At 34.2% G+C, this 24,045-nt stretch overlaps 1 protein-coding gene across 2 annotated transcripts in view; it reads right to left on the bottom strand.

Annotated features, from left to right (window-relative positions):
- LOC149781255 (uncharacterized) overlaps positions 1-24,045 on the bottom strand; it is a 97,594-nt gene that overhangs the window by 28,448 nt on the left and 45,101 nt on the right. For both annotated transcript variants that reach the window (XM_089935340.1, XM_089935339.1), the window contains exon 2: positions 9,819-10,604. In XM_089935340.1, coding sequence (XP_089791466.1) covers positions 9,819-10,473 — 655 coding nt within the window. In that variant the 5' untranslated portion in view covers positions 10,474-10,604. The remainder of the gene's footprint in view (positions 1-9,818; positions 10,605-24,045) is intronic.

Raw genomic sequence — 24,045 nt, 5'->3', positions numbered from 1 at the left:
GCATGCACGTAGACAGGGAAAGTAACGTGAGTGCAGTCAGAACATTAATAAAGCTTGTTTGTATAAATCATGGCCGGGGAAAAGAAGATAAAATTAGAACAAAACTTAACTGAGAAAAAAGAACAAAGTTGACTTATATATTTCAGAGAAATTCCCATACTGTTCACGGGCCTATAGTTTTTTATTATCATGAGTCTATATGGCCTAAAAAAGTGATAGGACAAAGTGAGAAGTAACAAGCTTTGCAAAATTCAAGAAATAAATTCTTTCCCTATAACATATAGAAACAATGTATAAAAAAACATTACGGTAATGTGAATTTAATCCCGAATAATTCGAGAATTACTAACGAATGAAGTTCTGAAGACTTGCCAATTACAAGTGGATTAACCATGACCTTATCTCCAGCTACATCACTGCCTAGCAATAAACGAACACCCTAAATGGGCAAAGAAACACAGCGCCGACAGTCAATGGTCCAGACACTAAGTCTGATGTTCAATAACATTATGGAGAGGAACTGGAATTAAACCGCACTCTACTCTCTGAACAAGAACACTTTCATACGAATAGGACTTCTTAGACAAATGCAAATTACCTGATAATAAAAGACCCTTAGGAGGGTAGGCTTGGCCGAATCAGCGTCAAGTGATATAGAACCTTTCCAAATGAATTGGTCATAATTCTCCATAATAAAATCAGATTGGTATTTGTTTACCCCTAAAATTCGTTCGTACCATCAAAATTATTTCTTGCTTCGTTGCAGAAGTATTCGCCTAAGATATATTTTCTGACAAGCTGGCGAAATTCATCCTTTTTCAGGGTCTCTAATCTTTCCTGTGTAGGATTTAAAATAAAATTCTCCACTTTAGACAACACTATCAAATCGTGTTAGTTTCACCATAGAGCTCTCAAATATGTAAAGTAATACAAGAGAATTACACAATTCTGATACAAATGAATTTAAATTCCATAAGCAAAGGTTTCTCAAGTATTTTAGAAAAAATCGAACTTATCACAACACTATCCTTCATTTTTCTATTACGAATTTATGGTGTCAAAGTAAGTAATAGAAAAGAGTGAGAAGCAACAAACTTTGTAAAATTCAACAAATAATTTATTTCCCTATAACGCAAAGTGAAGATATAATACAAAAAGAACTTACGGCATTGCGAGTTAATTCCCAAATAATCTTATAATTACTAATACAAGTCCTAACGAATAATGTTCTAAATAATCTTTAGTGGTGTTCCAAATAATTTCCAACGCTGAAGGTGTTAATGTGCCTGTAGAGGCCGGAGGTCTATAATGTGCTAATGTGCCAATGACTTGAATTGTATTGATTGTACTGATGTGATGAAAGCCTTTTGTTGAATCACATTAATATAATTCAAATTTTCCTTGGATGAATTCATTATTACTCCCAGTTATTGTCTCTTTCCAAGAATAGTATACAGCACTTTGTATTTGCAGAGAATAATGAATAATTTCACCCAATTCAATCTCTAAAGAAAACAATATCACTTATTATTGCTCAGATGTTATCACAGGAATAAATAATTATCCAGTAAGCAAGATTACATAAACAAATTGAGACACATAAAAATTAATCCGGATAAGGGATGAGGTACAAAATTTCATTTCTAGTAAAATATTAGTTATAAATAGAAAGTTTGCTACTAAAATTATAATAAAGAAAATATTAAATACAATGTCCTTGACGCGGACTACGATAAACATATTTACTTCTACTGATCATGATCATAGTATTAAACATTATATTTGAGAAAATAGAACATGTAAGACGATAGCAGGTAATTTGCAACCAAACTTTTCCTAGTCATACCCTCATATGCAATCACGGCCTAACTTTTTATCATACCAAATTCAATCCTTTTCATATCAGTTTTGAAAATAAATCTGACTTCCAGAAGGACAACTGTCAACTTCCAATCCTGAATATCTCTCTATAACGATTGCAACAAATGACCAATAAAAGTAAAAAATGTATTTTTAGTAAACGCATTTGTCTTAAAACGCTGTGCCAGGGCAGCGAGATCATCGGAACCATGCCTATCACTTTTCAATTTATATTTTTGTAATTTTATACAGATAAAGCAAACTATATAATCAAAAACATTCAGAATTTCGTCAAATAAATAATACCCACTACTGCCACAGACTATGCGATGAATCAATGAAGCTATTTAGTAACCAAGAAGATGAGCAACAACATTCGGACAGCATTTACGTGATAAGCAACGATACACAGACTATCTATCTATCTATCTATCTATCTATCTATCTATATATATATATATATATATATATATATATATATATATATATATATATATATATATATATATATATATATATATATAAGTATAATAGTTATACCAACAGCAACTTGTTTATTGTAAGTAATGCGTTATTAATTTTGTTTTGTTTCTTTTTTAATGAATTAATAGCTTCAGTTAAAAGCTTTAAATATATCACGTAATAAATACTAATTTACATGTTGCATGTTTTATGTTAATTTCTTATGTCAGTTCGTCTGGCTCTGTAATAATTTAGAACTCGATGTCAAAACTTATTTTATTACAATTTATAACTAACAAGATCAATTATAAAACTGTGTATAGATATTATGAGTTATTCATAAAATGTAAATATTTATATACTTTAAATTAATTTATTTAACTAACTTAAAATAGTTTAAAAGACCAATAGTGTAGTGGTGGCGAATCAAATTTCAAACTTCAATATGAGACAATTTCATATTGGAAACCCACCATAAGTGTAAAATATTTTATTCATTGCGTACATCTGATCTCTCTAGTTCGTTGCAAGTATGCCACCAGATTACTGTCAAGGGTATCAGATAAAGCCGATTCAAATTACAATTTAATCTAACTTCCGGTACACCGTAGTACCTAGGGAGCAGGTGGCAAATATCTTAGTTTGACTTAGTTCCGGAGCTCTCTGCCTTAAACCTACTAGCTCAAATTAAAGAGATTGATTTTGTTGCAATTAGACAAGTAATTCTGAGTGACTCTGATGTGTATAAATTGGAAGATTTACTAGAAGTTGAGTGCTGAGTAATTAGTTTACGTGAAGGAATTATCTCTTGACGACGAAATAAAAGATGTATTAAAGGTTGAAAATAAAATGAAAACGATAAGATGTCTGCAGTTTGACAGTTTATAGTTATGTTAAAAGCACGTTATGTACATATTGTTAAATCATGCTGGCATTATAGTGGAGTAAATGACACAATCAGGCAATAGCAACTTAAAATAATTACTTGCAAGTGTGGAGAAACATATTTAAAAAATGTAAAAACAGCCATATTGTGTTATCATTAAATTAAAATTCACCCAGAAGGCTTAATAAAACAAAACATAGTGCCACAATAGAAATGGCTAAATTCGTACTTGGAACAGAAGTACCAAAATTGCTGCTTGATCATAGTTTTTGGCTAAAAGAACAATAAGACCTTTTAAGTTGTAATCGGTGTAGAGTCAATTCCTAGCCAAAATTGCAAAATATTTTAACGAAGATAAATTTACAGAAACTAAAACATATTTTATTAACTGGCAACCATTATATTCGAGAAAAGACATCTGCCTGTACCTGAACATTGGTGTCTGGCTAGGTGTAACGAAATCAAATAACGACAAATCAAGATGACCTATTTTATTCAAACCTCGGAGGAACAGGAAATTGATAATGAGAATTATCAGTACGTTCAAGAAGTTATACAACATTTCAAATTATATTCACTTGGAGAATAAGAGGAATATTAAGTAATTAATTATAGAGAATTATAAACATACATCATACATAACGGAAAGTGCTATCCCTGGATTATTATTTAAAAATGCTTGATAATAGTAGGCAGAAATTATAGTTTAATACAAATAATGTAATGATACAGGTTAGAGAATTTTAATTCATACTCTACGGAGATTCATTTTCAAGCATTATTCTATAGGAATCCAAGGATAGTAACTTCCGTTTTGTCTGGTGTATATTTATAATTCTCTATCACTCATTCTATATACCTTAATTTCTTACCTGTATTATTTGTCTTAATATATAGTGTATGAATAATAAGCTTGACTCGGCACATTATATTAGTACATTTGGATTAGCTGATACTAATTATCTGAAAATGAGTGAGGTAAAATTGCGCATACGATAAGTTGCTGATAATTGAATCTAAAATTAAAAGCGGGACCGGAATTATGCCAAATAGATACGTTAAAGCAAATCGTGAATGCTACAACGACAGTGAGAACAAGGATGAAGAACTGTATAAGTTCTTTTGGAAACCTTTGGGTGAATGTTTATATAGAATTCGAAATCTGGATATGAAAATAAAACTGTCTCGATTTCAGTCGCAGGAAATTATCATATACATTCCAAAAGTAAAGAGATAAAGGTAGAATATTTATTAGTAATTAGAGACCATTTTCACTGTTTAATGTAGACAATAAAACAGCATCAACTTCAATAGCAAATAGGTTTTTTGCAAGGGAAATATATTGAAGAAAAAGATAGAATTATATATGATTTAATAAACTAGCTCCACGAAACATACCAGCCTGGCCTTCTCTTATTAATGTATTTTATAAAGACATTTGTCTCGTCGAGTTGGACTTTTTCGAATGCACTCTGAAATCGTTTAACTCTGGTGATTGTTTTTGTCAGTGTTCTGCGGCAGGTCTAAGAGCCATGAACACGAATGTAATTAAAGTGCTAAATAATGAACAATGTCATCTTCGATGAACGAATCGATAGTTTAATGAAGAGAATGAATGTAAACAATGTGCTAATATAAATAATATTATGAACGAATAAAATATGGCTCATATTAAGAAAATAAATTTTGTATTGCTTACATTTTTTTGTCTAACTGTTTTTTTTGTGGGGGTGGGGTTGGAAAGAACTAAATACCTATAAAGCCTTCTAATTTTTAAAATTATATCCCTGTAATCTTCTAATGAATATACATTTCAGCTTAACTTGTATAGCATTATCCGTTTGATTGAATCTCTATTCAAATAATCCCCATGTACAATCTGACATTTTAAAAGCTTTGCAACGAATCATAGTCTTAAAAAATCATATTAAGGTCACTAAACGCTATAAGAAGACTAACTCCAGATGTTATATCTGCAACTATTTAGCTAGTAGCTGCAACACCTAAACCACTTGATCTAGTCGAACCGCTAACCTATACTTATTTAAAACAAAATAAGATAAAGGTTTACGTTCCGTTCAACACCTCTGTAATGCTCAATCTCTTCAATCAAATCATTATAACATTCTTAATTTCTTTTATGTGCGTCAGCCTGAAATTATTACCGTAGCAAGATAGTATTGGAAACACTAGGAGTTCACATAGTACTTTCCCTCCTTGTTAGATATATGAAATAAAAAGTCGGTTCTTTGATCCGCGTTAGGCTCAGTGCTAGTGCTTCTATAGTTATGAGCTGTATCAGGTTTACGGGGCGTTTTATCTTTACATTTCTTTGCAAACTTGTTGCTCATCTTTGATTTGTTATTGATTATCATCGTCTTAGTGTCAATCAGCACTCATTAAATTTATGTAATTATTTTGTCTCGTAGTGTTTCAAGTATCATTAGGTACTCAACAATGAAATCGGAATAATCAGCCTGATACCATCTTTAAAATCCTCTTTTTGAGGATAAATCTACTGTTATTTTAAGCGTAATCTTTTTAAGCACTCTGTAAGTAAATCTGAGAGCTCAACGTAACGATGCCGGGCAAACAGTGTTGATTTTTTAAAGTGAAGAACGTCTTGAACTTTCAAGTTGTGCGTTTACAGCATTCCTGGAAACGCCTTTACCTGCTCTATGTATCTATTTATCTGTCTATTTTGAAGTTGTCTGTCAGAAATAACAATTGTAAAACAAAGAGTTCGTTGTGAATGCTTTGAATGCATAATCGCAAGCCAAATAAAACAATTATGGAACCCGTAAAATGATGCATTTTATTTGCGCTAATTACCTATCTTCTTTCACATACTAAGCTTTATCTTGCTATTGTTTTGACTTTCTGATTTGGCTGTTTAACATTATTGTGACCTTTTCCATGATAACTTCACATTCAAATCTATCTGAATCTTTCTTTTTTTGCGAAGTTTCCATCTTTAGTAACTTACCAACTTAATACATTATAATCATGTTTCTCTCATCAACATATACCGCTCCGTTGACCTAGTAATAACAGCGTCCGCCTCAGATGCTGGAGGTAGTGATTTCGATCTCTGGCCGAGTCATACCAAAGACTTACGAAAATGGTACTAACAGCTTCCTCGCTTGGCGATCAGCATTACGAGGTTAGTGTTAGGACTGGTCGGCCTGGTGTCAGAATAATGTGATTGGGTGGGATATCACATTAAATGTCTGCGACATGATGTCCCAGTGCAATACATCACTATAAACTGCCACACTGCAGACATCGTGGCGATATGACTGAACAATTGTTAAAGCTACGTTAAAAATCCTAATCACACACACACACACACACTCATCAACATATATCATAGACATTATACTCATCTAGAACTGAAATTTGTTATAAATGACTGAGTATTTTCCGAAAATGGTAATTGTGACCTATTTCAAATAGAGGGGTATATAATTTTGTTTATTTAAAGATTACTAATTCCTGTTTTGACATCTTGAAGCAGAATGGGTATTATTGTTTTGTCCCTTTCATCAGGCGTATAGAATCATTTATTAAAATTATATTAAGCGGAATTACAAAGTGTTCAATACTATTCTTGGACAGAAACATTAATTTGGAATTATAGTGAATTCAGACAAGGACTTTTTGGAACATATTATTGTGATACATCTAAAGACTATTAGCACATCGCCACAAGCCATGATATTAGCACACAGGCACATTAACACATCCAGTGATGGAATATATCTGGAATACATTTGGACTTGTGATAGAACGTTTAGGACTGGTATTTTGTTCACAATAATGTATGGCTTTTGTTTTTTAATTCACTTTTGTATACCAAGGAAATATATATTTTAATGATTTTCTTTTAAATGCTGGTTTTCGCATCATGTTTTAGCTATAATTTGTATGAACATAAACTCTTTTTACAATCATGTTGATAGGTGTCAGTGGTATAGTTTTAGTAGTACAAAATTCATTGAGAACAGGTAGTGCAAAAGCAATGAATAACAGGACATGCCCATATGCATTAAAGTTAAAAGAAATTCAACAAGAAATGGATGAGTAATATAAAAAGCTGCAGGAAGAAAATAGAGAGTCTGAAAATAAATACACAATACAGTACAAGAAACAGAAACACCTCAGTGACACAAATTGTAATTAATTCACAATATAAAAGATCAGATGTACAGGCATCAAGTCAAAACATAAAGTCAGAAACATCGTGGCAAATAGTTGATGTCCGATCTCCTGAATGCTGCAGAAGATGGCTATCTATAACAACACCAGAAGGTGTTGACAAAATATATAAATAAATGTCATATTTAGTTTTCTGATATTAACAAAAACAAGAAGACCACAATTAATAGCTTGCTTCCGCTGGCCAAAAACTAGATACAAAAATCGGTAATCACAGGTAAAAAAAACCCGATATATTGCCATTAAATAAAACAAGGACGAAAGCCAAGGAAACAGTTGACACTTTTAAAACTGATAACAGAATCAATAACGATTTTGAAACACGCGCTTTAATTTGTGTTGCATCATTTTTGTGTTTGTTTTAATAACTGATATAGCTATTTGTTGTACTGACTCTCTCGTAATAGTAAGTTGTTTACAGCCAATTAAAAAAAAATCAATCGATAGCAAAATATCCATTACACACCTATTTAGCATTATTTTAGCACAGCTCATGTCTCTATCTCCAACGGAGTTGGCTAACATTATTCAAGCACAGACAAACAGTATCACAAAAGTCCTGCATTTTCTTCTAAACGTGCCAGCAAATCAGATAGTTGTCGCCAGACTGGTTGTATATTAAATCGCAAGAGTCCAATAATTGGGATCAATTTCGTCAGTTGAATTAATACGTCTCGTCTGTTTTGCGAATGTGCATAAGCAGACATGCAAAGCTAAACACACGGGTCTAATAGCATTGTGAGTCAGATTTATGAGTTAACTCAACTCTTGCCTCAATACTGTGATGAGAATATCAGCTGACAGTTTGGCACGGAAGAAATAATCTTCATTACTAAATACACGGTAAACCCGAGGCAGGTAATTAATGTAATTGTATATTTGATCAAATAAAATCCAATTTATGTTTAATGTTTTGTTTTTCAAAATATCACCTCAAAATGGTTATCAGAATAATCATCTAGTTGTTGATTTTTGAAGATGTTAATTTTGCTCAGTCTATTCTGAATGAATTGTGTACATTATGTGTGTGCTTGTTTATTACTATATATATATATATATATATATATATATATATATATATATATATATGTGTGTGTGTGAAACTTAATTTCTAGCTGTAGCATGATTAAGCAAATTAGGTATGAAGAGTTTTCATAGGTATGAGTAGAATTTCAAACCACTGAAGACATATAGGTCTTACTGAAGTAACAGAATGTTGAAATACTGAATATGCATCGAACAGAATTTCCAACCCGAAGACACTTAAACCTAGAGGAAAGCGCTTAAAAGACTTCCGTTTCAGGGATCCAACTTAACAACCGAATGAATATAAGCATAAGACGCCCAAGCACTCAACATTGCCCTTGCATGTATTTAAGGCATACTAAAAGGCATATATAAAAACGATTAAATAAAATGTTATATATTTTTTCTTTTGTCATTTATCCCCACTATCACGATTTTGATCACTCAAGAAGAACTGCTATGCAAGATACGATATCTGATATCAATGCATTAAAGCCAAATTGCTAAAGCGTTGTTGTATAACTATTAGTAAAAAAGCAATGGAATACGATGACATAACGAAGTCTTGTAGTGTTTAATAGCGTTATAATTGCTTGTCGTTCTTGTATCGGTATTTTGATTAATCTCTGACACAATGAGTTATAACGAAATCGGGCCACCGTCACATATCCAGTCATAAAGTGTTAGCAAATGTATAAAGGTGATAAACTTGCATAATTTGCATAATATGGCATGAATATCAATGATCTAGTAAACAAACTGTCACAAAAAGTGCTCGTTGGTAAGTATAAATATTCGCCTTCTCACGCGGTTTACAGATTATTATTTTTTTTATCTGTACGTGAGTGTTTATTTCATAAGCAATCATGAAGAAAGTTAGGAAGCCAGTTTAATATATCACTTTTTTCGAGCCTTTGCGAACAATTGATAATAATTACGCAACATGTTTCTGAAATCTACAAATAAACACGAATGTGTGACCTTGTACCGCAGGGTGAAATAAGTCCGATCTTGCCTTCTAATCCTATTTAGTGCTAATAAATTTGAATTAGATTTGGACATTAATGTGTTATATTCTGTGACGTCATTAAAACATTCCAAAATAGTAAAGTTTTAAAATTATGGCCTCGGTTTTGGTTTATAAAACCGCATTTTAGTGACAAAATTTGATAAAAATTATAACGACATGACGATTTGTTTGAGAGATATAGCATGTACGGTTCATGTACAATTTTAGTTCCACGTTCAACTTATATTGACATAAGAAATTTTGTTATATCATGCATACGGTCTAAGTCAGCTTAAACGAAACCTAAAATAAGCAGATACCTTTTATTCATGATTAAATGTCAAAAAAAGTATTTACCTCCATTGCTGTCCTCTCTGTCAGCTCTGGAACTTCCTATGGTAGTCTGGTTGTCTACCAAGTTATCTTCTTGCTTTAGCACAGTGTACGTGGCGTTGGCCTTATCGTGTTTTCTAGATAGACTGTCAAGTCCCTCTATGCCCATTCTGGAATGGTTGGTGCATTCAACATATGAAATATTTTTAACTTTGTACCTTTGATCACTTTCAGAAAAATGTTGTGTGCCTGAAGACTGTACAGCGCTATCACTTAATTTCTTGGTACTTCTTGAAGGTACAGAACCTATTACTTTTTTATTATCCTTTTCTTCAAAATACAAATACACTCCGAGTATCCTATGTCCATCGTCATCTATATGAATTACCTCTCGCACAATTTTTTCCAACGAATAACATGAAATGGCTTGTCTACTTTGGTCAAGAACGTTTAATTTTTCCAACACATCAATCAATTGTGCATACAGATGGACAGCTGAGTCATTCTCTGTCAACTGCTTGGAAGTATTTCCAACTCTGTTTTGAATGGCTGGGAACAGATTATGTTCCTCTCCAGAGGCCACGTTGGCCTTTTGTGATAGGGTCAGGAGGCTGAGTAGGATCCAGAATAGCATCGCGTTAATTAGGTTACAGCTTGAAAGACAGTCCAGTGTTGACATGATGAAATTGAAAACACCAGTATACAGCTTTCAGCTGCTTCATACGGTCAGAATCTAAACTGCAAAGGAAGGAGAGTTGTTGCTTCCAAATGAAACACTTTATTGATTCGGTGCTTCTGTCGCCACGGGATCTGATAAAAAGAGAAAGAAAATCCAGAAGATAAAACACAATACCTTAAATCACACTTATATAGCGCAACTGATATGTTATTGCCAACACTAAAATAATATAAGTTTCGGTTGCAAATCAAAATCTATGAAGTTGTATTCTTGCAGGCTTATTTAAGTTTTTTGAAGGTCTGTAACACTTCTGCGAATTTTGATATAGTCTTCAGATTCATAATGACTAAAAGTGTACAGTAACTAAATCAAGAGTGAAAACGATTCATCCTGATCATGGTTCCGATGAAATTGTGTCCATATCAAATGGAAAACGCCGAGTTTTGTTAGAATGGCGACCCGATACGACAGACAAAAGTTGTCCGTACTTGCAGACAGATCTGAATCAATCAAGTAGTTTTGTCACATGCTCTGAAACTTCCCAGACAAGCAATGAAACAATGAAAGAGGATTCAAATTGACAAGAATAAAGATATTCTTGTAAGTAGGAATTTCTTTTAAGCAATCTTGTTACAAAAAGGAAGATTGCTCAATATATTTTGGTTATCAGAATATATTTTCTCTTGATCAAAAAATGAAAATGTCTTTCCAAGAAATCATCATTCAAAGACTCAAGCATTCAATATTTAGCAAACGAGCAATACTCAAAGGGAATGCTTGGAAAACGTAAGTCTACCTACATTTTATTTTGTTTACTGAGAATGCAGTTAACCTATAGTTCGCTGTTCAACTTTGCCGCTTAATATGCTTTTGTTTTACAGTGAATTTGCAAGAATCGTTTAGGATCACAGAAATATGAATATGAAGTCAACATCATGATGACAATAATTTTTAATGAATTCTGCCATCTTGTAAAATCTACTTTATTAACAGAAAGTCATGACCTACACAACGAGTCTAATCTCAAGGCATTGGTGTTAACCTACTTCTTATCAAAGTAACTTCTGTAAAGGTAAAAGGATAGAATGTATGGCAAAATTCAATTGTATATTTTTCATATGAACACATTCAAAGTATGAAGATAATCCATGTACCAGTTGCACTAAAAAGGCCAATAATAACCTTAAAAAATTATTGACGACGCCAACACCACTGCCGCTATCGTAATAGTGATTAATGTGCCCTTCCGTCGATCTGAACTCGTCGGCGTTTTCTAAATGTGGATCTAGTAATGTACATGTATGTCGACCTACAGACATGATGATTGCGTTTGAATATTGTGGATTTGTACTAGAATATGAGGGCAGCAGTACGTAAACTCTGGGTCAGTGTATCAACCTGTCAATCATTTGTTTTTAAGTATATATATTGATATTCTGAAGGACGATGTGTAAAGCTTCTATCGGAGTAACCAAACCCACTAATTGGTATTATCGTACTCAAGGAAAAAATGTTCCCTGAAATGATAACTTAGAATGCATTCTACTTATATTGGGTTAAAATTGAAAATCGTACATCTTGAATTATGATAGGTACATTCTACGATATAAAATATTTGAACAAAATGTTAAATGTATTTTTTCTGCACTATGAGCCATTGTCTTTACATTGCAGGACAGCCTTAGTGTTATCCTGTGTTTTTGAGGTCTTATTTCCAACGTTGTTATGATTTAAGTTGTTAGGATAAACGAATTTCATCTGCGAATTCCTGTCATTTATTCAGCATACACTATCCCAAATCAAGCATTCATTTTGGGTAATGGTTTAATACTTGTCACGGAATGGTGTAAATGTTGTTAATTAAATACATGTACTCGGGTTTCGTTTCTTTTTCTCTGTACAACGATACCCGAGGGTGATTATAATATGGTCTATGTATTTCGAAATCGTGAGTACGATTCGTCCTGTGCCACACGTGCAAGGTGCCTTTGATAAAGAATAACGAAAATTCTAAAGGTATAAATACGTTACTACATGTAAAGGACCTTTACAATACTAATGGTTTTGTCAGCAAGCGGCCTGCTTAAAGGATTCGCACAACTCCAGCTGTAGGGGTAGGTAATGTTTTGGGTTTTAAGTGATAACTAGTGTATTACCATATTTGCCTTTGCATGTTTGTTATAGTTTTCTTTACATACCATAATGCGTGCATTTTTTATTCTTGTTGCGACGTAGTGCAGGACTTATATTGGTAATGTAAAGCTACATTTTTTAAAAAAGAATTGTTTACTATTGTCTTATCAAGCAGGGTTAGGTTTACTATTGAACCTCTGTTTTGTAATTGCCATTATAATATAATCTTTTTAACTTACCATGTATAACGTCCTTACGTTATGTCTGTATCAAGTTTAGTACACTGTATCGGGTATATTTTCAGCTGAGTTTTTGATGGTAGGAATATCCGGGGTGTCCGGTGTTGTCAGAGGGTAGAAACGTCCGTGTGTCCGGAGCGTTTAAGGTGCCGGAGCGTCTAATGTCTAGCGTCCGGAATGTCAAGAGTGACTAAGGTGACCCAGCTGTAGGTCCGTCAAAGGACCAGGGGGTCCGGAGGGTCTAATATTTCAAGTGTCCGGAGGGTCTAATGTTTCAAGTGATCATAGTATTCCGAGGGTCCGGAGTCTATATTGGTTGTGAAATTGATTCGGAGGAGCTGTGGAGCGGATATGGTGCACGGGTGACGGAGTGCATCTCCACACATGTATTTTTAGCTGTATGCTAATTTTGGATTAGTAAGACCCAGTGTATTATTCAGGACTGGAAGGATAGATTGTATATCCGTTCTTGTTTAGTGACATAATTTCGCTACCTGAGCGAATACATTTTTTTTTTACTATGTGTAAACGCTTACATTGTTTACTATTTGAGTGAACTATATTCATCTTTCCATTATTGAATCATTTGTGAAATCATTTATCCTGTGTTTTAGGGTTACTGACCTAAATTTATTTGTACATTTTTTTCATCTTTGAAACTGTGCGTTTTTTTGTTAAATAGATCCAATATTTGGATTATAAATACGCACACATCTTCATAATCCACTACTCATATAAATCACCACATTAAACCATATATGTGTCGTCAAAACGTGTTCTGTTGTTAATCCGAAATATCCCACCCGGTTATCTTGTTACAATACTAAATTTATAAAACTCGTATATTCTGCTTATTACATAGTTTATGTTTAAACAGAATTAGTTTCATGAGAAAGTAGAAGAAATAATTTAGATTACTCCGGATAAAAACGCCCTGATGTTGGTGGAATCGATAGTACGCTGTTCTGTAACAGTACCATTTAACAGTAGAGTTTGTTTTACAAATTATAGATGAAACAGTAAATACCCATCCAAATCAATAGAACAGTTCAAACATCATTTTTCAACATTGCATCTCTGATGGAAATTCCTGTGTGACTTCTCATAGTTTACTCTGGTTAGGTTAGACGCAATGAGAACGATAACAATTTTGACGTAAAGTGTGTCAATTCAACTACTATGCATGAAAACTTGTATGCGCCCGAAACGTAACATTCCTGTCGTTAAATATTCATGTGAAGGGATGACTAGTGAATGCAGAAACTGTACTAAAGATGTTTCGGAGTGTAGTATTTCCAGAGTTAATGAAATTGTGACCGGATATATAAATTATTTGTTTTGGTACAATGCTGTCGTTAGATAAATTTCTGTCAGTAGGGAGACCATCATTAATCGGCATCCTTTACGAAACAGAGGTGAGTTTATTTTTAATTTCATAAATTAAGATTTAAACCACGGTTGTGATAGGGGTGGATTGCCTGTCACACACACACCCCATTCCTCTATCCACTGATACCCTTAATTTTAAATTGTGAACAGCCCGTATTCGACACATGTAACCTATTTTTCCAATCCCTCTTGGGCAATGTATTATAAAGATGGACGTCAAAATGTTTATAGCAATATTAAAAACGAAGTTCCAGAAGGCAAGGTAAAGAAAATTCCCACGGTCACAACCAAGAATTTCATGACCCTATTTGGACCAATCAGATTCACATAAGGTGAGATGTTAGCATGTCGACATGTCCAAAATATTAATCTGTCCATGCTACATGTATATTGTATCAACTATGGAATTAGAATAACACCTCATGTAAGACCATAAAGCTAATGAATAATACAGTATCTTGAACTATAGAGTTAGGAATAATACAGTATTTAAGACCCAATAGTTACGAATAATACAGTATTTAAGACCCAATAGTTACGAATAATACCGTAGATAAGACCACAGATTTAAGAATTCCAATCAAAAGAGATCAAGAGATCAAGATAGAAGGCAGTCAAAGTATCGTCATAAATTTCACAATAACAGAATCAGTGAAATGTAAGAAATTGGTGTCTGCTACATATAAAGTAGGCAGAACGCTCAATATGTATCATCATACAGTTCAAAGTACAATACCTTGTGACCGGTTAGAATAGTGTCTGATTTCTCTTTTTACTCTGGCATATCGATGTTTGTGTCCTAAGGTTGATATATATATATATATATATATATATATATATATATATATATATATATATATATATATATGTGTGTGTGTGTGTTCTTTTTTTACAATACTTAACTTGTGTCTCATAATTGTTTTTCAAGGATGGTTCGTCTTACGTGCTTCCCTCCCGTAATTATTCAAGTATTTGATACTCCACCAAAAATATTTTGATCTTTTCTGTGCATTTTGGCTCATAAAACATAAAGTACATCTTATTCTATAGAAACATTATCATAAAGAAATTGATAGTGAAATATGTTTTTCATAAGGGAAACCTTCTTCTATATATTTGCTCATCAGTTAGGCCTATACATGATCTTTCCAATGAAATTTTTCACTGAATCAGATCCTTTCGTGAAAGGTTTGGTAAAGTAAATTTTGCGATTAACAGGAGAGATTTGAATTGGCTTCCATTACTTTTAGCTAGTATGCTCTTTCTTATCCATCTTGAATTAATTGGTACAAATATAAAGTTACTGTCAAACAGTCAAACACTTCTATAAATATTCACCTAATCTCTCTCTCTCTCTCTCTCTCTCTCTCTCTCTCTCTCTCAATGTTTCATCCAGATGAAATGAGTTCTCGATCATAGTAATGGAAAGCGTTTACATCATGCCCATATCGACTCATTCAAACCACTTTCCCTGGGTAAACATTAAAAGAGAACTTACATGACAATTGCGTTTAGTGCTAGACATCACTATAAACTGCCAAACTGCAGACATCCTAGCGATATGACTGAAAAATTGTTATTAAAGTTACCTTAAAAATCCAAATCACACACACACACACACACACACACACACACACACACACAACTGCGTTTAAAAAGGGCTTTATACAACGATACTTTATTAATTATGTACTGCATCAAACTTCAATTATTGTAAGCTTTCTCTACGATTATAAACACGAGTGCATATAACACCGACTCAGTATCATCATTTTTGGTGATATGTATGTAGTCGTGAAGGAACATGGGTTTGAGAGTGCAGGTAAGGTGATGGGTACCGTTACCCGCGGATATGGGTTCAAATCTCCGTAGAGGACGAATTAAAAATTATCTAACCTCCATGATAATATTACTTGTATTAAATATTAATTCTGTCTGTTATTATCAAGCATTCCCCTGTAGAATTCAGGGATAGCACGTTTCGTTTTGCTTGGAAAGTATCTATATATCGATCTGTCCATCTCTCTCTCTCTCTCTCTCTCTCTCTCTCTCTCTCTCTCTCTCTATATATATATATATATATATATATATATATATATATATATGTGTGTGTGTGTGTGTGTTTGTGTGTGTGTGTGTGTGTGTGTTAGTCTGTCTTATGCACTGGACTCCAATTGACCATGACTGCCATGACTCCTTGCGTACATATGGAAATCAAAAAGAAAATTTAATCAAGAACTTAGAACAACTCTCTGGTAGTCTGGAAAAATTCGCATAGCATCAATTCTGGTTGTTGATGATGGCCAGATTTCGCATATGATGTTAATTATCTCGAAGACAATCATAGAAATCTAAGTTAATTCAATTAAGAATTTCTAAATCCTTTACTTTTCATCAATCAATTCGAGTACTCCAGCACGCAAAGTTCTATTTCAGGACCACCGCTGTATTGGTAGAGGATCTCGCATGAGTGTTCATTTGAAAAATTAAAATTACCAAACGAGTCGCTTAAACGATTGAAATTATTCGACGAATTTCATAATTTTATTTTAAATGAGTTTACACATAAGATTCTTTTTCTCGCATGACGAATAATTTTGTTATTATTTGACCAAACTGCAAAAATGTGTAGTGACACTGACATATTATGAAGGCCTTCGGCGTTAGTTATTCTCACACTGGAGCAAAGGTCAGTCCCTTTTTTCTGCCTATACCGCCCTCCTCCTAGTAGAAAAAAACAAGCTGGCTGACTCTCTTTTTGGCGCAGTTTCCGAATCTCCTGGACTATGGAAATTCGATAGGTGGCAACCTGATTATTCTTGGAGACTTCAACTTTCACTTTCACTGTCCGGAAACTCAAATACATCAAAACTCATATATTATATTAATGTTTTCAACCTCAAACAGTCAGTTAACCAACCCACCCATAAACATGGTCACATTTTAGACTGGATTCTTCATAGACCTGATGATAACATTCTACGGTCATCCCTGGTATCCCATGACTTTGCATCAGATCACCTCTGCATTATATACCATCTTGACCTAGCAGTCCCTAACCCTCCACCTTTATCTGCTACTAAGAGAAACCTCTGTATGATAAATAGAACCAAACTAATGCACGACATCCAAGCAAACCTAACAACTTGCTTACCTCCTACAGCAGAACAACTCGATAACTGTCTGCGTTCATTGCTTGACAAACATGCCCCAGCTACCAAGTGCAGAGTATCAATTCAAAAGTGTTCTCCATGGTACAGCAGTGTTAGGGACCAGCTTCGCACTGCTAAAAGAGACCGCCGTAAAGCTGAGAGGCTCTGGCTTTCCACCAGACTCACTATTCATAAGCACATCTATGAAGCCGCTAAGAAGAATGTCACAAATATAGTCCATGCAGCGAAATCAGCCCACTACACTACTAAGATCATGGAAAGTACCAGCTGCAAAGAGCTCTTTGAGATTACTAACAAGCTAATGTCAAGGAACAAATCTACACCACTTACAACTACCTTCTCTCCAGTCGACCTTCCGGACATGTTTGCAAATTTCTTCCGTGACAAAGTACCAACTATTAGAGATAAGCTTGACACCACAATTTCAAACGACTCGTCGTCACCATACAGTTGGGATACAGAATTTGAGCGGCAACCATTAGCAGCATTTGAACCTGTCTCTATGAATTTCGTACGTACAATCCTGATGAAGAGTGCACCAAAGTCATGTGAACTTGATCAGATTCCAACATCACTGATGCTTGAGTGCTTAGATCCAGTATTGCCTACACTAACTGATGTTATATATACCTCTCTCTCATCTGGGGGAATTCCCGTCATTTTTCAAAACTACCATTGTAAAGTCTCTACTGAAGAAACCAACACTAGACCATAACGATTTAAAGAACTACAGCCCAGTTTCTAATCTCCCATTCATATCAAAAATCTTAGAAAAGGTTGTTCAATCCCAGCTTGTATCTCATCTAAATTCAAACAGTCTTTTTAGCAATGTACAATCTGCATATCGCCCTTGCCACAGTCCTGAAACTACTCTTCTAAAAGTAGTTAATGACATTCTCTCTGCGTTGGATAGCGGAATGATTACAGTCCTCGCCCTCCTTGATTTGTCTGCAGCATTTGACACAAAAGACCATGATATATTACTTCACCGTCTCCAGCATGTATTTGGCATTCATGATACAGCCTTACTGTGGTACAAGTCGTACTTGGTCAACAGGACACAAATTGTATCTGTAAATGGAATACACTCCAGCCCAGTTGATCTATGTTGTGGTGTTCCAAAGGGGTCTGTTCCTGGACCCGTTCTCTTAATTATGTACACTCAGTCGCTCTCAAGTGTCATAGATCATCATGCAGTGTCTCACCAATTGTACGCTGATGACACTCAAATATACAAATCTAGCCACCCAACTGAAGTTGATGCTACCATCCAAGCTGTAGAGAGGTGCATTTCTGATGTGAAATCATGGATGACATGTAACAAGCTGCAGATGAATGATGATAAAACTGAGGCCATTCTTTTCACAATACAAAGACTTTTTCATTCACATCCTTTACCTCAAACAATAAATATCAGCAACACCAACATTAAATTCACACAATCAGTACGAAACCTAGGTGTTTCTCTGGACAGTACTCTCACATTGCACCAACATGTTATGAACATACGCAAGGCTGCATATCTTGAGCTGAGACGCATCAGCTCAGTTCGCAAATACCTTTCAGTCGATGCCACTAAAACATTTATATGTTCATTAGTACTTTCAAGACTGGACTATTAAAACTCAATTATGTCTGGTTCATCTCAGTATCTGCTCCAGAAACTTCAAAAGGTTCAAACCACAGCTGCTTGGATCATACTTAGAGTACCACGATCAGAGCACACCTCCCCGCTGCTCTGTACCCAACACTGGCTATCCATTCGATCCAGAATCAAACACAAAATTTGTTCTCTGTGCTACGTTTCACTGTCGGACTCTAGTCCAACATACCTATCCGACCTCATCCATGTGTACACACAAGCAAGATACTTACGCTTCTCTTCTGACAATCGTATACTCATTTTTCCCACTATGAAAACAAAGTCATATGGACAGCATTCTTTTGCATACCAGGGCCCAGCAACGTGGAATGAATTGCCCACTGAACTTAGACACAAAGACACAGTGATCACATTCAAGAGGGCTCTCAAAACTCACTAATTTCAACTGCAAGAATAAACTTAAAGACCTAATAATTTTTCCTACCTTAAATATTCTCAGTATATCTTTTTAATGTTTTCTAATTGCATGATGTTTGTTTTTGTAATCATATCATTATATGTTTTTATCTTATAGGTGTTGTCTAATGTTTTAAAGCGCTTAGAGCTTCTAAAGATTAGGCGCTATACAAAGTCCTCATTATTATTATAACAAACATATCCTCATATAAAAAATGGCGTAAAACCCCAAGACATCAACAATTAAAACTAAGGGTATTGCTCAGTTGATAGCGGTGTTGTGGGGTGGGGCGGAGGCGGCGGTATACCTGTAACATGGAATCCACCCGATATACAAGCGCTATTTAAATGTTAATTTACATAATTAAGTAACTCACCTCTGTTCACAAATAAATGTGAACATAAATCGGCCCCCCCCCCCAGCTTACATAACTTTAACCGACCACAGCATATTTAGACTATAAGTATGTCATGAAATAATTCCGATTAAAAATGAAATTGATTTACGTCTTCTTTAGTCTATTGTTCCAGATCAAAAACTACAAATATCCTGTCACAAATACATTACAGTACATATGGGAAATTCTGCATCCTGTAATCCTATCCTCACATGAATATCACAACAATGGAATGCTTAGCTGTGAAAGTTACACTTTAGGGTGAACATTCTACTTTACTCGAACCCTTACTGTATCCAACAATGTGACATCACACGCATTTTAAATTATGTGTTGAAATATGACTTTGCTGTGTAAAATGTTCACTTTATTCGGAAAGACGTTTGTTTTTTTATTATTTGTAAAAAGAAGTATACGTTTATACTAGTTCAGCTTTATTTGGTACTATTTTTACGCACAACAAAAGAAAGGTGCAACGTCTTTCAGAATGAATGCAATTATTCGTTCTTCTTTCAATCGAAATAATTTCTACTTAAATAAAATCTATGTGATAAAAATAATCTCAAAAGTGAATCGAGGTGAGTTTATTTAATCCTATAAGTCAACATTTAAAATTATTGCTTAAAGGGTGGATTCTCTGATACAGATATACAGCCCACCTCTCCCCAAGCCAGGTATCAACTGACCAATAACCTAGTTTAATTTGCTGTTTTTGTTGTACTTATTTGGATTTAACGTCATTTTTCAACGCATTATATGCTATACATTGCGTAACGAGCATATGTGTGGTAAACTGGCCATATGCAGACAGTCGTACATTTTTTCCAGTTTCCTTTGGGCAATGGATTCGAAAAATTTTGATAGTAATACTAAATGTTGATAGTGATACTAAAACAAAAAGTTCCATAATGAGAAGTTTCCCGCCATCGCAACCAATCAGCTAAGAGAATACTGAGCAAGAATTTCACTGGTGTATTTGGATAAATCAGAATCGTATAAATTGATATGTCAACATGATGTTGCATCAAAAATATTAAACTGCACACACTATACGTATAGTACGTCGACTATGTGATAAATGAAATATTTTTTTAATGTTTTCTTTTTTAGAGTTTCCTTTCCTCTTTTCCTTTGCACAATAATCATCAGACATATATATATATATATATATATATATATATATATATATATATATATATATATATATATATATACAAACATACACACATGGTCCTAAATAGCATCTCAATCTAGAATTTTATAAAAAGATATTTGGGACAGGAGATATATATTTTTCCTCCTTGACTCACCTTAAATATTAATTTGTAATGTCGTGTATACGATATAACAATATCCAAACATATATGGAGAGAGACTTTACCATGTGATTGGGAAAGCGATTCGTCCGATCAGCCCATATAGGAGAATAGGGCAGTGGAATTGAATAGAAACATTTCAGAAGTGTACTGCTGAACCGGGACATCAAAATGGATTTGAAATGCCTACCATTTGAATAAGGGTCTGACACCATTGTTCAAAGAGAACAAGAATTTCTAGGTCTCAGTATAACGTTGGTTATCTTTCAAATGGTTTAATTTATTGCCAAACCTTAAAAAAGGTATACCAATGTATGATCATCCAGAGTTTTCTTTATATATTCTGTAAAGGCTGTAGACAACTGAATGTCGTTTATCTAACACACTACACTTCACAGATTTAAAATTATGATGTAATGAAAGTGAAAAGTTGTGTATGCAAGACATGTGCGGTCTTTTCACGGCGTTAACACATGAAATTTAAATGGCCTCTGGAAATAGCTCAACATGGTTTAGAAATGTGTGCCAGAGTACATTAAATTTATTTTGTTTTAACACTGTTTATTAACCTCATGAAAGTTCATATGCTCCATCTACTGACAATCGGAGGACGTAGTTACAATACTCTCACTCTCCCGAATTCATCGCGAGATTGATGGAAGCTTTTGGGAATCTCATCTCAATCAACGGCAAGAAATTCAATTCTTGCTGCAAATATTAGATACTTGGGCGATTTTAATTTTACTTTAAAAAAAACGTCTGTAATTTCTCTCTAAGTCGCACTTTTTTAGGCATATAAGTGGTTTGAAATGTAAACGACACTGACACAATTATGTCGCGTAATGGTGTCTAATAGCCAATATCTTTCAATCAGAGATGCAATGAAATAGTTATTGCAAAAGTCATCCAAGAAAGAAACGACGATTTTCCTTAGTGTCACGAATACTAAACACGCCAAGGGTAGTAAAATGAATAATTCAAAACATGAAATGACAAAAAATTAATACAAAACTTCTTTAGCATCAATCGGACATAAAGTGTCATGCCTTCAATTTAAACTACAGATTGTATTGTGTGGATTGGAGAATAAGCGCAAGGGAGCAGAGAAAGTGATGAATTTTTTAAGCGTAAGCAAGAGTAATGGACAAGCAGCCTTTCTGAAAAGACCGATAGACATATGTATGGCCTGTCGGAAATAGTGGTTCATTATTAATATACCCAGCTCTGCTCGGCCAAAAGTGGTAAATGGTGTCTTCTAGATTGAAAGGAGAAAATAAGATTTAGTGAATTCATTATTAAGGATTTTGCCACTCAAATGCCCTTCAGAGACTGATATTCTTGGAAGGCTGATCATATCCTTTTTGTAGGTAAGAAGCAACTAGGCCACTCAATTAGAACGCTAATAATGTACGCCATGTAGAACCTCAACCATATATTTATTATCAAAGAAGTAAATAGAGTCTGAAATTAATTGTATCGGTAACATTATCTAAAACTTAATTTGTAGCTGTCGGCACTGTATTGTTTGATTTATACAAAACAGCTTGTTATATGTTGATACACACTATTTAAGACCAAACATTTTTAAAAGTCTCAAAGTTGGTAGGACGATATAAGCAAAGCACTTAATACTACAATTACACAAGAATTCTGCGAAGGGACTGGTACTCTGCTGGCGAACATAATTTTCAACTATACAAGATAATATTTATATCTTTCTTCTGCTTTAAATGGCTGGCTATATCAACATGTGGTGTTTGTCCTAAATAAGACCATTACTTCCATTAAGTGCCGAGTGTTCTAATAATCACTGATATTTTTCAGCGACAACACCATTTTCATATAAGACGATGTGGTGCACATAGTGTACGTCCGATTGGCACCAATTTCATTTACAACTTAGACATGATTGTAAGTATTTTGGTAATCAAAACACGTGCCAGTTAGCATCCATTCAGGCAAGTATTCACAACAAGACTTTAAGAATCATTATGCCAGCCATTTTGAATTCTTGCCTGACACGATTGTCACTTAGGACTTAGTGAAAAATCCGTTATAATGATCAGTGACAACAAACAGTTCAGGACAGTTGTCGTGGAAGCTTTGTTGGATGTACGACTGGCATCTTTGGCATTTAGGACAAACACCACATGTTGATATAGCCATCCATTTAAAGCAGAAGAGAGACATCAATATTTTCAAGATAAAGCAATATTTGCAAGATATGACTTTCCATTTTCCAGTATATACAAGATGGCTTAATGCTAAAGAAAAAGCCATCCAGATGGATTCGGATTAGGGAAAATTATATGTACACATTACCTTATGTACTAGTATATCCCACACTATGTATCTTAATGGCAAACTAAGGATATTTCTCTGAAACAAACTATACCTCAATTATTCACTTTTATAGCTTCCGATCTGCGTATCATTTCGCAGGCGTCATCTGAAAATCTTTAATAATGAAACAGAGCTAAAACCATCCCAGTCAATCTGGAACCATTATCATCTCTTATTTTCAAAAGTGTAGAGATCAAGGTGTTTGAAACCACTTACTAAACATCCTGACTAGTCCAGACCTTTCGTTTAATGGTATGTGCGCCCCACTGTGAGGGTGACTAACTAGGTTAGATTCCGGCAGCGACATTTAGACTTTGTCTCGACTCCTGTTAAATTTATGAGCTCGTCCGATTCTCAGTAACTGTATATAAAATTAGGAATGAGTTTTGCCCACTTTGAGAGGTAAATCTGAGTTATTTGGAATTTAAAATATATAACATCTCATGCGCGGGCTAAATTAAATGACATCTCATGCATGGGCTAAATTAAATAATATCCCAGACACTGGCTAAATTAACACAA

The sequence above is a fragment of the Sinohyriopsis cumingii genome, chromosome 15, assembly GCF_028554795.1.
Source record: "Sinohyriopsis cumingii isolate HCF-2022 chromosome 15, ASM2855479v2, whole genome shotgun sequence".
Lineage (NCBI taxonomy): Eukaryota > Metazoa > Mollusca > Bivalvia > Unionida > Unionidae > Sinohyriopsis > Sinohyriopsis cumingii.
The sequence above is the reverse complement of the archived record's forward strand: the minus strand, read 5'-3'. Positions and strand labels throughout refer to the sequence as shown.